The sequence below is a fragment of the Phyllobates terribilis genome, unplaced genomic scaffold, assembly GCF_046119375.1.
Source record: "Phyllobates terribilis strain yellow unplaced genomic scaffold, ASM4611937v1 Scaffold_1__5_contigs__length_1240528914, whole genome shotgun sequence".
Lineage (NCBI taxonomy): Eukaryota > Metazoa > Chordata > Amphibia > Anura > Dendrobatidae > Phyllobates > Phyllobates terribilis.
Window position 1 is genome coordinate 225,918,900 of NW_027362761.1, and position 18,815 is coordinate 225,937,714.

An 18,815-nucleotide genomic window follows, 5' to 3' on the forward strand; every position below is an offset into this window, starting at 1 on the left:
TTTGTAGCGCTTGATGGTTTTTGCAATTGCACTTGGGGACACTTTCAAAGTTTGCCCAATTTTTCGGACTGACTGACCTTCATTTCTTAAAGTAATGATGGGCACTCGTTTTTCTTTACTTAGAATATGTATTTTGGCAAGAAAAAAGCAGCTAACAGTCTATTCAGTAGGACTATCAGCTGTGTATCCACCTGATTTCTGCACAACACAACTGATGGTCCCAAGAAATCCCACTTACTAAACCTGACAGGGCACACCTGTGAAGTGAAAACCATTTCCGGTGACTACCTCTTGAAGCTCATCAAGAGAATGCCAAGAGTGTGCAAAGCAGTCATCAAAGCAAAAGGTGGCTACTTTGAAGAACCTAGAATATAAGACATATTTTCAGTTGTTTCACACTTTTTTGTTAAGTATATAATTCCACATGTGTTAATTCATAGTTTTGATGCCTTCAGTGTGAATGTACAATTTTCATAGTCATGAAAATACAGAAAAATCTTTAAATGATAAGGTGTGTCCAAACTTTTAGTCTGTACTGTAAATAGTTTGGCTAGTGAAATCCTGCAGACAGACTTCCTTTAAAGTTAATCAAGGATCTATAAAGTGTGCTGTAAAAACAAGTCCTATCCACAGAGATCCAACATCACAACTTTAAAAAACTTGAAATAAAGAGTACCCATCACCAGTCTGGAGCTGCTATTTTATTTAAGAAAACAGTGGACAGCCTCAGACTGGTGATTTTTCTAAATAAAGATATTATCAAAAGTGCGCAGAAGGAACTATAATGTATGTATGTTTTTAGATTCTGGATTGGCCTATAATTATCTTGGAAATAAAGCACACTATAACTCGGCCAATACTACGTAGCCTGAAAAGGTAACACTGTGCTATAATGCTTTTAATGCTCGCGCTTTCAGAGAATTCCAGTCAGTGACTTAGTATAGCTCAAGGCACAGGATTTCAATGCAAAAACATAATCAGGATCGGACAGGTTGTTGATGGATTTAACATGTGACTAGATGGCTGCGTATTTTAAAAGTGGCACCTTAAAAAAAAAATAAAAAAAAAAAGTCCATGGTGTCCTTTCTGCTTCACTGCATGCTTGAAATGTACATTTCATTATTAAAAAGGAAATGGAAAAAAACTCGTGTGCATTTTTATAAGCCAGTACTTACTGTTGTCAATCCATTAGAGGATGTTTAGGATTAGCATTATAGGGGAAAAAAGTGTAAATTTAACAAGTTATTAATATATAGTATTATTCACAAACTGTAAAAGAACTAGTAGCACAATTTTGGAAAATGTTCCTTTTAATATAATTGGGATAAAGCCTCCCTATAAAAACAGTTAGGGGTGGGGGATGGAGGGACAGTGTTGCATGTTGTTTGATATGACTAAGCACTACGTAAATGGCTCTCTGTATCAATACATTTAGGAAAAGCTCATCACAGGAACACTGGAATCTGTCAGCAGGTTTATGATAGGGTCAGAGCCCCCAATTCCAGGGATGTTTTACATAATAGGCAGTGTGCTGCAGTTTCAATACAATCAGTGGTTTTTCAGCAGGAGATTATCACTACAGGACTAGGTTTCAGGTGCAGGCCAGTCAGGATAATCCTTCCCCACCCACCACTGATTGGCAGTTTGCTGACAGTGCACACAGGAAGCTGTGTGGACAGGGTTATACACAGATCAGCATTCTTACCACTGCTACATCTACATTAGACAAAACAGGGATTCTATCAAAACTGCATCAACCAGTTCAGTAAGTGATACATCACTGGAATCAGGGTCTCTGCCCCTATATAATGCTGCTCTCATATTACATAGCAAAAACTGCTGATGGATTGCCTTATAGGGAATCTCATCTAAGCTAAATGTGAGTATTTCTGGTTAATAACAGCCATGACACGCTTACTAATTGACGATCCCATTTCATACTCACCGGTCCCATGACAAAAGAGGTGGAAAGTTCCATGGACATGAACCAGTTGGCCCTGATCACTTAGGAAAGGAGGAAGCAATTTAAGTACATCTGTTTCTGTACTAGACAGAACTTCAAGTGGCATGCTGGGAAGTGAAGGATGTAGTTCAGAGGCCATAGAGGACACAAAGGAAGTGACGGAAGGAGGAAAAGGTATGGGAGATGAGGCTGTGTGACAGACAGGGATAGAAGAGAGAAACGGAGCTAAGAAAATAAAAGGTAATAAAGAAGTAGAACGCGACAATTCATGCAAAGAGTTCAAAAAAGGTCAACGTATGGAGGATGAAAAAGCAGTACCGTGAATGTAAGACGGTCAATGAGTCACAACACTGGCAAATTCTCTTAAAACAATAAAATAATACTTTAATTTTAGGGCTTTCTGTTGGTATAGAAAAATAGACAATCATCTTTCAGAAATATAAACAGCAAGAATCACAGTGTATTCTCCTCTATAATCTTCTATACAGTATATGGAGATTAGGCCCTAAACAATATTACCGCTACAATGCTTTCCGAGGCCAGTCTTTTCATTCCAGTGCAGGTTTATAGGTTTCTGCAGTTTCACTCCAGTGTTCTGACTGCTAAAATATATTAATTATTAAAAAAAAGTCTTTACTGAAACAGTTCATTTTTCCCTCATTGTCCAGACAAGCAATGGCTTGTAGAAGTAGTATAATCCGCAGGCATTATTTGCATCTTTCCCAAGGTTTATTATTCATGCTCTGGTTCCAGTAAATGCTGTGCCGTGTAACGTGTTATGTTGAATACCGTAAAAGGAAGGACATCAAAAGAAAACGTTTTTTTTCTCCCTGAGAAAGCAAACTAACTTAAAAATATACAGGTCACAAAAAAATAGGCAGATTAAAAACACAGAACATATGTACAACGTTTTTCCTAAATTTACACCTTCAAGTACTAAAAAAAGAATAGATGGGCCTACGTGGGCCCAGCTGAGCAGATCTTTACCAATCTGATAAACAATTAACTTCCAATTTGGAATGACCGTTATAATTCGGCATTGTGCAATGACTGAATAATTCAGTCGGCTGTGAAGAAAAAAGCAAAAACAAAAAGGAAACAATGAAAGGGAATGTAAATGGAAACACAGACCAACATATCCCAGGGCTTAGATTAAAAAAAGGAATATCCACATCCTTTTAAGAAACAGAGAGAAGCTGGGCAGTGAAGGGTAAAACAGCCCTATTGCTTATGGCTCAGATTGCTTTATTTCCAAGAAGTCCAACCTTCAATCACCATCGGAATCCGCATACTTTATTTCACACTTGACATCGAACGGTTGGTCCGTTTCTTTTTCCTCTGTCGTCTCGTCTTCCTTATGCGTGATGTCCCCATTGCCACAGTCTGGCTCCGTTTCATAGCCGGTGTCCTGAGGTGCTTTTTGAGTTCCTCCACATTGATTCTCAGGGCACACTTTCTCCACTAAGGTTTCTTTAACCCCTTGCTCACAGTCTTTTAGGTTGAGAGGAGTCTTCTTCTTGCTATGTAGCATGGCATCACGGTACTTTAGACATGTGGCTGGTAGAAATCCCTTGTAGCAATTGTAGGTCAACAACAAGATGAAAAGAAAAAAGAACACTATGACCAAGATTATAAGGAGAGAGCAATCATTGGTGTCGGTCAAGTACAGCGCCTTTCCCAGTCCGACATCAGGCATGGAGCTGAAGACCTCCATCACAGACACCGTGGGTGTGATTTTGTGCTTTCCATGGGTTACACCGACAAATGTAGTCACTGCTTCAGTCGTTGACACTGTGGTGGTCTTCTCCTTTGAGATTGGATAAAAGCGAGTGGTCTCCATGACTTCTTCCCTCCGTGTTGTAGATTGTGTTGTGCTTGTCAGGCTGAGTGGTGGTGTCGTCACAATTTCCAACTCATGTTTTGCGACCACCTGAAAAAACACTTTGTCCATTACGACCTCTCGTGACCAGCACTGATAGGAACCTGCATCCCACTCTGTCATGTTGAGTATTATTAAAGTACCGTGCATTAGATATTTTGGTGCGTTTATTTTCAAGGTTTCATTATTGAATGTCCAAAATACTGAGGCCAAATTAGACTTGTAAGAGCATTCCAGCTCCACCGTGCTTCCTGCCTTCACCTTGTATCTCATACTTTCCCGAATTCCTTTATCAGCAGAATCTAAAAAAGTGGGTACATATCAACAACCATTCTCATAAATGAGTCTACATTACAAAAGCTTTACTTCTACAGCCTTGAAGGGCGTCTTTACTTGATCATAACCTTTACGTTGTTTCTTCAACACAAACCTCAATCAATAAACAGTCTAAAAATTCATAGCATACAGAAATAACCTGGCTAATCAGTAATGTATGAGAAGACCTCAGCAGTCATCTTTAATGTATTATGAGAAAAGGCCAATTGTCCTCAAATCCTCCAGATTTTTATAATTCGATAATAATATTTAATACCAGAGAACATACCTGGACAGCGAGACAAATCGCCATTTAATGCCTGAATCAGAAGCCTATAATACACAATGGGAATCAAGACAAGATAATGGGGACTTTGAAATTCAGTAACTGAGCGATTTATATAAAGTTTGTGATGCAAGTAACCCCTTTCCCTCAAAAGGCTGCACATTACATGGAGTGGATTTACTGCAATCCATTGTCCTGTAGATCGCCTGAGCCCATGACCGGATTCGAACATGTGTATGATCCCAGCTGTTAACCCATTAGATGCTGCAGGCCACAGGGAACAGCATGTGAGTGAGCAGATAAAAGGAGCGGGCTCCCTCTGCCACATGTTTTAGTTCCCTAGACAGACTTAATAATAATTAAATAGTATATACAGTGGTGGCCAAAAGTATTGGCACCCCTGCAATTCTGTCAGATAATACTCAGTTTCTTCCTGAAAATGATTGCAATCACAAATTCTTTGGTCTTATTATCTTCATTTAATTTGTCTTCAATGAAAAAACACAAAAAGAATTGTCCTAAAGCCAAATTGGATACAATTCCACACCAAACCTAAAAAAAGGGGGTGGACAAAAGTATTGGCACTGTTTGAAAAATCATGTGATGCTTCTCTAATTCGTGTAATTAACAGCACCTGTAACTTACCTGTGGCACCTAACAGGTGTTGGAAATAACTAAATCACACTTGCAGCCAGTTAACATGGATTAAAGTTGACTCAACCTCTGTCCTGTGTCCTTGTGTGTACCACATTGAGCATAGAGAAAAGAAAGAAGACCAAAGAACTGTCTGAGGACTTGAGAAACCAAATTGTGAGGAAGCATGAGCAATCTCAAGGCTATAAGTCCATCTCCAAAGACCTGAATGTTCCTGTGTCTTCCGTGCGCAGTGTCATCAAGAAGTTTAAAGCCCATGGCACTGTGGCTAACCTCCCTAGATGTGGACGGAAAAGAAAAATTGACGAGAGATTTCAACGCAAGATTGTGCGGATGGTAGATAAAGAACCTCGACTAACATCCAAACAAGTTCAAGCTGCCCTGTAGTCCGAGGGTACAACAGTGTCAACCCGTACTATCCGTCGACGTCTGAATGAAAAGGGACTGTATGGTAGGATACCCAGGAAGACCCCACTTCTTACCCCGAGACATAAAAAAGCCAGGCTAGTGTTTGCCAAAACTTACCTGAAAAAGCCTAAAACGTTTTGGAAGAATGTTCTCTGGTCAGATGAGACAAAAGTAGAGCTTTTTGGGAAAAAGCATCAACATAGAGAGTGTACAGGAAAAAAAAGAGGCATTCAAAGAAAAGAACACGGTCCCTACAGTCAAACATGGCGCAGGTTCCCTGATGTTTTGGGGTTGCTTTGCTGCCTCTGGCACTGGGCTGCTTGACCGTGTGCATGGCATTATGAAGTCTGAAGACTACCAACAAATTTTGCAGCATAATGTAGGGCCCAGTGTGAGAAAGCTGGGTCTCCCTCAGAGGTCATGGGTCTTCCAGCAGGACAATGACCCAAAACACACTTCCAAAAGCACTATAAAATGGTTTTAGAGAAAGCACTGGAGACTTCTAAGGTGGCCAGCAATGAGTCCAGACCTGAATCCCATAGAACACCTGTGGAGAGATCTCAAAATGGCAGTTTGGAGAAGGCACCCTTCAAATATCAGGGACCTGGAGCAGTTTGCCAAAGAAGAATGGTCTACAATTCCAGCAGAGCATTGTAAGAAACTCATTGATGGTTACCGGAAGCGGTTGTTCGCAGTTATTTTGGCTAAAGGTTGTGCAACCAAGTATTAGGCTGAGGGTGCCAATACTTTTGTCTGGCCCATTTTTGGAGTTTTGTGTGAAATGATCAATGATTTGATTTTTGCTTCATTCTCTTTTGTGTTTTTTCCTTGCAAGCAAATTAAATGAAAATAATAATACCAAAGAATTTGTGATTGCAATCATTTTCAGGAAGAAACGGAGTATTATCTGACAGAATTGCAGGGGTGCCAATACTTTTGGCCACCACTGTATATTCTTTGCTTAAAAATAACTGCCATTAAAAGGGGTTGTCCACTATTAGGACAACTTTCTTGAACAAAATGTTTGCCCCCTATAAAATAAAAAAGCCTATACTCATATGGATTGAACATGAAGTGGAAGTGAGAGCAGCTACAGCCCGGACCTCCTCTTCATGTTTAATTCGTACGTAGGCACGGACAGTGACACCAGCGCTGATTGTGCGCCGCGGTCACTTATCACAACAGCACGGGAGCCCCTGGAAGAGCAAGTGCCGACACTGCTGGAAAGGCGCCGGCACGGGAGGTGAGTATAGGGTTTTTTATTTTAATCGGGGGAAAATATTTAGTTCAAGAAGGGGCTGTCCTAGTAGTGGACAACCCCTTTAAACTTAAAAAAATAAAATAAAACAAAAATATAAATATATGGTATTAAAGCATCTGTAATGACTGGACAATAAAATGATCACAATTATTCAACATGCACATTAAGAACCCCAAAAAAGCCCACACATAATAAGTGATCAAAAAGACCCGTGTACGCCGTACCAATTGTAACTCGACAAAAAAAAAAGTATCACTCAGTTAAAACAAAAAAGCTGAAAGTAAATGAACCTCTTTTTGATGGTGGTTGAGCCACTGCAATTCTACCGAGCTCGTTTGTTTTTCAGCTTTCTTACGACTATTTTTATGAACTGTTACATACCTGTCAGTGTTGCCCTCCTCAAGGATATGAACACAAGAATTCTTGACTGGATGCCAAGCACAATAAGGATCCCTTGTCAGTACGCACTCGGCACAAGACTGCAGCTTCTCACAAAAAGCAACAGGAGACTGCACCACCTGAGTGTTGGATCCAGCATAGATGTATCGTTTGCTCTGGATTAAAGTTGAAATAATATGTAGAAAGTAACACAAACACATTAGATATCGCACATAAAATTAAAAGTACAGTTCTGCTGTTCATTCTATTTGCCAAATAGGTTTTCACGTAACCAAAATAAACCTGGACTAATATTGAACAGACCAACAATGTAACTAATACTTTAACTAATATTTTAACTAATTTGCAATCTGGGTATTTCATTTATTTTGTATATAAGCCGCGATGCTGTTAACAGCATTTAGAAATCTGCTTTACAGCGGCTATATGGACAATAAATAGCAATAGTCTGGAGAGGTTACTGACTTCTACAGGAGAGTTTTCTAGGCATGTTCTGTGACCTATACAGAGGCTCTTGTGCAGGGAGGGGAAGGAATCGAGATGTGACCATCACTGTGTAGATGGACCATGGGTTATCTATGATCTATGTATAAGTGTTACCTTTCATTGGAATCGGGCTGTTATGATCAGACTAATGAAACGTCATCAAAAATTCATAAGAATAACAAAAACGTGATTCAAACCATAGGTTATATTCAATATTGCTCAAAACAGTTAAAAGGTGAGGCTTACCTGTTTCTCTGAGAGTAGTAACTTCTGGACTGACTGATGATCAGGGAATAGGACCACTTCTTCAATAATATGCATCTCCGTGTCATAGCTAATTGCTTTGTGCAATGTACCTTTATCTACAAAATAAATATTTTTGATAAGTATTTGCATGACTGTACTAGTTGCCAGAAGATCTTAATATAAAAGATGAATTGATCCTACATTTAAAAGGTCATTCCAAAAACAACATGTTATGCTATCTTGCTGGTCACTGGGGAACTGACCTCCAGCAATCCCAAGAATGGGACTGGAACCTCAGGGATGGGGCTCTGCAGCCCAATCTTGAATGGATCAGAGGTGTAGCAGCTCAACCTTTACTCCATTCATTGTTTATGGGTCTGTGGAAATACCCAAAGCAATTTACTGTACTATGTTTCCTCTGGCAGTCCCACTATGAATGGGGCAGAGGCAAAACATGCTGCACCCCCTTCTCTCTATTCAAGATGAGGATGAATGGGATAACATTATTTTGAGAATAACCTTTTAATGTGTAAAGAACAAGACTTAAGCTATGAAATAACTTGTCATGTCTTTAAGTATATGCCGATAAATCATTGTGTACAAACATTTTATTTCAGAAATAAAGCTGTTCATGGAACTAAATCATTTTAATGTTATAATGTGCAGTTTTTTAGTCCCTTGAATGTAACCAACAATGTCAACGGTATGTTTTATTTTGTATATTAGTAAACATAGTAAATATATATATACAGATATACTGTAGGGTTAGCCATTACATAGGTTAAATTGCTGGCAGCAATTAAAAGGACCACTAAACCTAGAAATGAATGATAAACTAAACAAGAAATATAGTTGTCCCTACCATTTGTTAGTCTGCAGTATTTTCAGAAAAATACAGTCTTTTGCCAAAGACATGCTTGCAGAAATTCTACAGCTGACTTACTGACTAGGCTCTCTTGGTCCCAGCCTTCATATGACCACACGACTGCAGACAGGTATATATTTTTCTCTGAAACAATCCGGCATTTCAGAGAAAATAAACCGAATCTGTCACTAAGATCAAGCCTCCTAAGACGTCTATATGGGTATGTAGGTCATAGAAATCTGAATAAAATGATACCTGGATATCTGCGATCCGATGTGTTTTTCCAGAGATATCCACTATCACAGTTCAGCAGAACTGAACTTTGTCTCCTTACAAACACATTAGCTGCAGCGGTCACATCTCTGCTTTATATGAACCCTGGCTGCCTGAGATGGAAGCTGAGAGGAACCTGCAGATGTGTCTGCAGTGAGATCAGGAGAGCAGAGAGCGGCCATTACACATCACACTGCTAATGCCCCCTTTCTTTTACAATAAGCTCTAGAGGCAGATTCTCATGCAGATCAGTGTCCAGCCTACAGCCTGAACAGCTCAATTACATACAAGGAAAACATGGATTTCTCTTGAGTAAGACATTGGATCGCAAATATCAAGGTATCATTTTACTCAGCTTCCTATAATCTGCATGCCCATATAGACGGCTTAGGAGGGTTGATCCTACTGACAGATTCCCTTTAATATCTGACCGGGGACATTAGCTAAAGACAAGACTTGTCTGGCTCAGTGCTGGCTGGCCCTTCCCAGTGCTACTGCAGGTGACTGATATATCGCTACCTTGTGTGAACATAGGGAGAGACATGTCAATCACCTCTAGCATCACTGGGAGTAGCTGGCCAGGGATAGAGTCGGCTATGGTCCCCATCCGGATCTTTAAAGTTTATTTTCTCTGAAACCCTGGAGCTTTTCAGTGTTAAAATATACAAGGCTAAATTCATGCAGCCAGACTCTGATTCACGCTCCCCGTGGTTTGGACAGAATGACTTAGATGACAAGTTCCATTATGGATTTTGTTAAAGAACTGTAAAACAGTGTATTTTGAACAGTTTTTTTTATTCTTTATCAGTTATAGTGTTTAAGCAGTTTATATGTACTTGCATTCCATGGTCCTGTTCTCAACACAATAGAGATGTCCCCCGACTCCACCTTATCCAATGACAGGCCACAGTAGTAACCTGCCTCAGTCTGTGATAAGCTGAGCAGGCATTTCCTGCCAATAATGGTGTGCTGACAATGGGGCCAGGAGGCACACGCCAATGGGGATGGGGTGAGCTTCGGAACGGGGCCAGCAAAGGATATGTGGGGGTGAGAATTGATTCCGTTATGTATATTTATTAGTTATGGGGGGGTTTCAGGATAATTTACAATCCCTGGACAACCCTTTGGCTTGCCATATAGTTATTGGTTACTGGTAGGTATCCTGTTTGGTTCCTGTCAATTAGGATTTCACCTATTTAATTACAGCAATATAGAAACAACTATAAGAAAACCATTTACAGCAAATCATTTTACCTGTACTAATAAACATGACATCATAGGTGTTACCGTCCAACGCTTTGACCAGGTCTACAACTATCTGAGTATAGATCACATTCTGATGCACAAGCTTGGGTTTCTTTCCCATTGGAGATACAGAGTCATCCATTAAAGGGTGGTCTTTCACAAATTGCAAAGTCTTGTCTGGTAGGTTTAGTGAGCTAGTGTAATTCATCACTTTAGCTTCATTGTTTATACACTGAAAACAAGAAAGTAGAAACTCATCATTTAAGATTAAATTCATACATAGCTGAAAATTTACTAATAAATGCAGAATAAGTACAGACAATACTAGATTTATTAATTTTCTTTGAGCTGGACATTACATTCATACAGTTCCCCATGACTGGGTGTCCATTAGCTGGGTCTCAGTCCTTCTCAGCCCTTATTCACACTTACATCATTTCCCATATGGTAAGGTTTTAATATCAGAGGTTAGGACTGTCCCAAATATGGTCACCTTGACGTGGTGGGGTGGCTTTTACGTTTTTTTGATCAAAATTATGTTAACCAAGTACCCTATATTATTTTTATGCACTATTGCTATTTATTTACTGCAGGATATATGCTTATTATGTTTTTATCTTCTGTTTTGTCTTATTAACCCCTTAGTGACAGAGCCAATTATGTCCTTAATGACCAACCCAAATTTTACAATTCTGACCAGTGTCACTTTATGAGGTAATAACTCTGGAACGGATCCCACTGATTCTGAGAATGTTTTTTCGTGTCATATTATATTTCATGATAGTGCTAAAATTTCTTCGCTATGACTGGCTTTTATTTGTGAAAAAAACTGAAATTTGGCAAAAATTGTGTAAATTTTGCAATTTTCAAACTTTGAATTTTCATGCCCTTAAATCAGAGAGATATGTCACACAAAAATAGTTAATAAATAACATTTCCCACATGTCTACTTTACATCAGAAAAATTTTTGCAACAATTTTTCTTTTGTTAGGAAGTTATAAGGGTTAAAATTTGACCAGCGATTTCTCATTTTTCCAACAAAATTTACAAAACAATTTTTTTTTCTTTTTTTTTTTTTTAGGGACCACATCACATTTGAAGTGACTTTGAGGGGTCTATATGACAGATAGGCTATGTGCCCACGATGCAGAAATGAAGCAGAAAATTTCCGCATCTCCTTGCCGGGGAAAAAGCGTGCGGAATTTGACACGCGTTTTACAAGCGTTTTGCACATGCGGAGTTGACTTGCGTTTTTTAATGCATTGAGAAGGCAATTCCGAATGTGTAAACGCACAAATAATGGACATGCTGCGGATTTTTGAGCACGTCAAAAATGCTGCGGAAAAATCCGCAGCATGGGCATTGAAAGTGCGGAATTTCATTGGGGACCATTGGGGAAGGATTACCAAGCGTTTCCCAAGGGTTTACGCTGCAAAAATTCCGCAGCATAAACGCTTGAAAAACGCATCGTGGGCACAGACCCAAAATCCCAAAAAGTGACACCATTCTAAAAACTGAACCCCTCAAGGTGCTCAAAACCACATTCAAGAAGCTTATTAACCCTTCACACGCTTCACAGGAACTGAAGCAACATGGAAAAAATGAACATTTAACTTTTTCACATAAATTTTATTTCAGACCTCAATTTTTATTTTTATTTTCGCAAGGGTAGCAAGAGAAAATGGACCCCAAAATTTGCAATTTCTCCAGGGTACGCTGATATCCCATATGTGGGGGAAAACCACTGTTTGGGCGCACGGCAGGGTTCGGAAGGAAAGGAGCACCATTTGACTTTTTGAACGCAAAATTGGCTGGAATCTAGAGCGGACGCCATGTTGTGTTTGGAGAGTCCCTGATGTGCCTAAACAGTAGAACCCCCCCACAAGTGACACCATTTTGGAAACTAGACCCCTCAAGGATTTTATCAAGGGGTATAGTGAGCATTTCGAACCCAGAGGTACGACACAGAATTTGATAACATTAGGTCGTCATATTGAATATCTTGTCATTAGTGTTGAGCACAACTGCTCGCTACTTGAGTTTGCATCGGGTACTCAGGTATGCACCAAGTATCGCGGGTGCTCAAGTGACATGCTCGAGTCTCCGTCCGACATGTTTCACGGCTGTTAGACACCCCAAAAAAAATGCGACGCGTGCCGGTGTATGGCAGGCAATACCTGAGTGTTTTTTTTTTTTTTTTTTTTTTGCTGCATAACAGCCGCGAAACATGTGTGGCGGGGACTCAAGCATGTCACTCGAGCACCCGCGATACTCGGTGCATACCCAAGCACCCGATGCAAACTCAAGTAGCGAGCACTAGCGATCAACACTAATCATATTGTCATCATATTTTTTTCCTTTACTTTTGAAAAAAATCACAACCCTAACATAACCAGAACTCTAACCCCAACACAACCCCAACCCTAACCCCAACACAACCGCAAAGAATGGAAAAAAATATTTTATAATTTTTATCTAACTAAGGGGATGACAAAAGGTGAACTCACTAAAAAAATTACAATTTTCCTCTTGATTACACTGCAGCAGGTAAAATTACAATTTCCTCTTCATTACACTGCAGCAGGTAAAACAGTGTACACTGGCAATAAGGACAACTAAAAACTCCTTTTTGCAACTCGCTTTTTGTATACACTTTAAAACTTAAGCATAGCCCTTTTCCAACTCACGTTTATTTGTGTAAAAGTAATATTAGAAAATAAAGACAAAAAAAATGCCATTGCTTTAACTGTGCTGACGAGCACACTACTGTATATTTAAATGATAAAAGCTTGATCAATTGATATATACCCTAAAATAGAGCCATGAAAAAATGCCTGTGCTGCAAAAAAACAATACCTAACATATTGTTAGATCAATGGGAAAATAAAAATGTTAGAGCTCTTGGAATACAGTGATAAAAAAATATGAATAAACTGGTCAGGTCTATAAGGGGTTAAGCAATTTTGGTAGCATCTTTACATAATAATGAAAGTTACAACAGCATTCAGTGATTCTATATTAGTCTGCCCATTAATCATCACAGGATTCTCAGATTAACCCTCTTAGTATAACAGCTACTTACTGCTCCGGGGCGCGGCCTGGGGATTTCCCCATTAAACTGCACCCACTTAGTGTTTGCTTGTTCCACAGTGGCACTTTGCATGAACTTTCCCTTAGTGAAGACATCTTCCACAGCAGATAAACTGTATGAACATACTGCTGATATGCCAACATTGTTTCTGGAAAAGGAAATATATGAAATAAATGTATAGCTTTTAGAAAACGAATTACTGACAAATAAGATGACACTGCAAAATTATACACACACGTTAATGAACTTGTACAGTATCACAAAGCATTTCACAGAAAGCTAATGGATGACGGCGTGCCAGTCATAACACCATTCATAACATCATCAGATCAGAAAATGTATTCGGGCACTTCATGCCGGCAAGGGAGGAAGGTTTTAGGAATTCACATTTACACTTACAGATCAGACGTAAACACTCCATAGATGACGGGTTCTTTTAATGCTGGTGGCTTCAGGATAAATACATCATTTACAACATTGAAAATTAAATTATTTTCTTGAGAGTGACAGATCAGTCTGGCTTTCAAAAAGGTGGTCCATTTCTTCTGCAGCGTTCGTAGACCTCCCTGATCACTCTATGACATGAAAAAAGGAGAAAGTAAGAAATAGCCGCTTGAAAAAGCCTCTGAACAGTCACAGAAGCAAACAGAATCTGCTGCAAACACTTGCATACATCTGTGCTACTATTTCCTGATTCATTCCATTCATGTAATATGTTAACATTTGTGCATATGCACTGATGGGACCATTGACTATAATGATGCACACGGAGTCACAGTGTGCTCTGTCGTGGATCATTTTCAGCCATATATATGGGAGGTGGGTAGCATCTACTAAGTTTTGCTGCCTGCCTCAACTAGGTGTATACGGCCGAAAATGATGTAGGATTTTAGACTAGGACTCCGTCTGCATTATTACTTAGTTATACTGTGCCAAAATACCACAACATCAATTTGTTAGGCTGTGTGCCCACGTAGCATTTTTCAAGCGTATATGCTGCGGAATTTCCGCAGCGTAAACGCTTGAAAAACGCATGTATATCCGCACCCCATGGTCCCCAATGGGATTCCGCAAGTTCTATGCACATGCTGCGGATTTTTCCGCAGCGTTTATGCCGCGTTCAAAAATCCGCAGCATGTCATTTAATTTTGCGTTTCCGCAAGCGGAATTGCCTTTGTCCAATGCATAAAAAACGCAAGGCAATTCCGCATGTGGAAAACGCGTGATAAACGCGCGATAAACGCGTGCGGAATTCCGCATGCGTTTTTCCGGGAGAGGACTTGCATTTATGCAGCAGAAATTTTCTGCTTCATAAATGCAACGTGGGCACATAGCCTTATATGATCTTGCTTATAAGAATAGTGGAAAAAAATGACACTTGGTGCAAATTTACTGACACAAACAAGAATTATATGCTGACAGTGAGCATTCACAATCAGGAAGGAAGGTGGAGAGCGGTGTAATTCTTGCCAAGGATGAAAAAGCATGAGGGCTGTTTTCTGGAAAATAAAGAAACATTTTACATTCACTACTTGTTTCCCACCTTCTTTATGATAGAAGCCTGGAAATAAACTAGGGAATGCTTCTAAAAGGGGTCTTCCAATAAAAGTCTGCAGTCACTCTGTGTGACTGAAAACTTCGGAATCCTTAGTGTATGTGCCCTCGATCAGAAAATGCTGCAGGTTTCAAGCTGTGCGTTTCTGCAGCGTCAAACCCGCAGAGTCCAGACGTTACAGCATCGTGGAGAAATCCCATGTCTACTATGCGTCTGTGCACCTGCGCTCACCCATGGAAACGGACATGGGGCGAGTCGAGTCTTTCTTGACCACAGCATGTCAATTTCTCTTGTGGGTTCGCATGTGGACTTTGCCCATAGACTAACATCAATGAGGAAAGTCCGCATGTGAAAAAAAAAAAATTGAGGCAGCTCATTTGCATAATGAGGGCGGAAGCCGCACGGCTATTCTGCAGCATCTGGGCTGCAGTGGCTCCTCATCATGGGCACATACCCTTACAGCGTACGCACCGCATGCGGTCAGGATTCTCCAGTATTGCCAGCAAGACAGGTGGTCACGTGATTGCAAATATGCGATTGTATACATCCGGCTACATTCAGAATAGACATGCAAGGCCTCACTCAATTCATTTGTACCGAGTGGCCATGCATGTCTAGTTGGCATGTGACCACACGTATGCAAATTGTCGGTGACTGCCCCATCTTGCCGGCAATACCAGGGAATCCTGACCGTGTACTTTTCGCTTACTGTAAGGATTCAGGACTCTGCAGTCAAATAGTGACTGCAGACTTTCATCAGAAGACCGGACAACCCCTTTAAGATCTACACTGATACACACTATTCAGACCGGAGTCGAGTCTATACTCATTCTATGTAGGATAACAAGACATTGAACTTATATAATGTAAGTTACTGAAATGCAATATGCTTCTCTGCTCACTGATATTGGTAAAAATGACAAATCTGGAATAACAACAAAAGCAACTAAGTATTGAAACTACTTAAAAAAAAAACAATAAGCCATCTGACCTTCCTTACAGGTGTACACATTGTATTAACTCCCTAAACCCAAGCAATATCTAGAGAAGAGCAGTCAGAGGACACCATTTCTACAAACTACAAAATGTCACAACAGGAAGATATTTAGGTTGGGACTGCCGCTTAAGATATTTGAGACATAAAGTACATGATCACACTGTTAAATAACAATGTAATAAATGCATTTCCCTGTCCCCCAGTGGCAGCTGGTTTAAAAAGCAAAACAAAAAACAATGAAACTGCACATTACTCACCCTCCCCGGGTCCAGAACAGAGTCTCTGCCGCTGCTCCTGATGTCCACTACGGTCTGAAGCGCTGACATGTTTGCAGCACTGCAGTCAGTGAGCTCAGTGGCTCTGCCCAAGTTGATGGAACAAGCAGCTCAGAGTTGCTTAAAGAGAATCTGTCACCCCCTGCCACTTATCTGACCTCTAATATAGGCATACAGGTGATAGAAATGTAAATCTATTCATACCTGTATGCAATATTCGAGGTCTGGTTGCTGTGAAATGTCTTTTTATTCGATCAAGTCTCTGATGCTTACAGGTCCGGGGCCCTGAAGAAATCCCTGCCTCCCGTGGTAATTATAATGTTTCCCCCCTCCCCTGCATGTCACAGTGCCCTGTGATGTACAGTTGTCACGGCCAAATCCAGGCACTGTGACATGCAGGGGAGGGGGGGGGCGACATTGTAATTACCACAGGAGGTGGGGATTTCTTCAGGGCCCCGGGTCTGCAAGCATCAGAAACTTGATTGAATAAAAAGACATTTCACGGCAAACAGACCTCTAATATGGGACATATAGGTAAGTGTAGATTTACATTTCTATCACCTATATGCCCATATTAGAGGTCAGATAAGTGCCAGGGGGTGACAGATTCCCTTTAAACGCACCGATTAGTTGCAGCGTTGTCGATGTGATGTAAGCACTGGAGACCATATCAGACATCGGGAGGATGAGTCAAGCAACAGCCAAAAACTGGAAAACCCCTTTAAAGCAAGTCTGTGTATCAGTAAAACAGAATAATATTAACAAACCCTTTTAAGTGATGTCTAATCTTATCAGATGTGAGTTCTTCTTTTCCATTAATCTGGGTTTATTGCAACTACCCAAATTGTTTGTTATGCTCCGTTCAGGCCAAAACCTCCCATTACAGAAGATATCATGGAAGAGCAAGCAAATATAACACATATACACATGCAAAGTGTCTGCACATAAGTACTAGCTGCATTACCAAAGGGAGCAGTAAGCTACTAGTAGTGTAAGTGATAACACAATGTATAAAGGTGAGGCACTGTTATGGGCTTTCCCCTCTAGCCCAGTAAGTAATACTGTTGATCATAGCTGAAATGTTTAGCCCACCGCTCTGATGTCTCTCTGGGCCTCAGGTTGCCATAGAAACAGCCAGGCTTAGGCTAGACAGACTGCAACTACATTCAACAGGGCACAGCCTAAATACCAGGGCTCCTGGATTTATAGCATTTCACAAGAATCCCGATCCTAGGAGTAAGACTACTGCACGTCAGCATTAAAGGGGTATTCCACGGCATATGCCATGAAGCTCTTATTGATCTGATTCCCATTATTAACCCCTTAATGAACACCAATATGGCTTAAAACTGACCTGATACAAGAAAGAACAGCCTCCCCCGACAGATGAAAATCCAGCAGCTGTACACTATAGCTGAACCCCTGCTGCATCAGCCAAGATCAGTATTGGCACCAACCATGTCAATTTAACCCCTTCGATGCTGCTGTCAATAGTGACTATGGCATCTAGATGGTTAACATTAGTGTGGGGGCTCCCTCTTTAACCCCATCGGCACCCTGAAATCATGATTGTGTGCTCCTGATTTTTGCCATGGCAATTCATAGCCAAGTAACGACCTTAGTCTGCCGGCTATAGGGACCTGTTCAGAAGTTACTAACAATTCAGTGGTAAAAATAACATTTTTATTTCCCGTCATGTCACTTTACATTAATTCCTGAAAAGCACCTGAAGAGTTAAATAAACTACCTGACAGTAGTTTTGAATATATTGAGGGGTACTGTTTTTAAATGGTATCACTTTTGGGGTTTATCCAATATAGGGGTCTCCCAAAGTCACTTCTAAACTGAAGAGGTCCCTAAAAAAATAAATTTTGTACATTTCCTTGAAAAAAAAATGTCAAATTGCTGCTACAGTTCAAACCTTCTGCTGATGTAAAGCAGACATGAGTTAATAAATACCATATACCTATTTTGTGTGTTATGAATGTCTGGATTAAAGGGATTAGCAAAGTTTGAAAATTGCTAATTTTTTGAAATTTTTGTCAAATTTCTGATATTTATATAAATAAACGCAAAACATATCAACTTAAAATTAAACCATTATAAAAAAATATAATGTGTCATGAACAAAGAAATCTCAAAATCACTGGGATATGTTGAAACATTTCAGAGTTATTCCCACATAGAGTAACACTGGTCAGATTTAAAAAAAATGTGGCCTGGTCACTAAGGGGTTAAAGTCCCAACTCCTTCTTGTGGCAGCTGTGAATGGAGAGGTGACATACCTTACTTCTTTGGGAGTTCTGTAAACTGCTGAGAGGGGCTTGCTTGTTTTCGGGACACCCACAGAAGAGACAGAACAGCACATGTGCAGCCACCTCCTCACTTTTGAAGCTTTGAGACACGGGTTGGAAAGCCCAGTCCTATGGACAAGTACGTGCCCCAGTGGGGTGCATCTACCATGGATTCACGGTATATTCCGCTCAAAAATGGCTGAGACGTGAAAACCATGGAAACATTCTTCAATTCATAGCGGACATAGCTATCCACAGCAGCTAGTATTTGTCAGTGCTAGTGGCCCATTTTATTCATCATCTCCACAATCCGCGTACTGTG

General features: G+C 40.2%; 1 protein-coding gene across 4 annotated transcripts in view; it reads right to left on the bottom strand.

Annotated features, from left to right (window-relative positions):
* SEMA4D (semaphorin 4D) overlaps positions 1-18,815 on the bottom strand; it is a 93,867-nt gene that overhangs the window by 12,907 nt on the left and 62,145 nt on the right. For 2 of the 4 annotated variants that reach the window (XM_073671009.1, XM_073671010.1), the window contains exons 10-16: positions 13,772-13,947; positions 13,364-13,520; positions 10,290-10,512; positions 7,898-8,013; positions 7,148-7,320; positions 4,447-4,490; positions 2,377-4,144 (exon numbers count right to left, since the gene is read on the bottom strand). In XM_073671009.1, the coding sequence (XP_073527110.1) occupies positions 3,231-4,144; positions 4,447-4,490; positions 7,148-7,320; positions 7,898-8,013; positions 10,290-10,512; positions 13,364-13,520; positions 13,772-13,947 (1,803 nt within the window). In that variant the 3' untranslated portion in view covers positions 2,377-3,230. Of the gene's footprint in view, positions 1-1,945; positions 2,153-2,376; positions 4,145-4,446; positions 4,491-7,147; positions 7,321-7,897; positions 8,014-10,289; positions 10,513-13,363; positions 13,521-13,771; positions 13,948-18,815 lie in introns of those variants that run through there. The other 2 variants (XM_073671012.1, XM_073671013.1) reach the window with 2 other exon arrangements.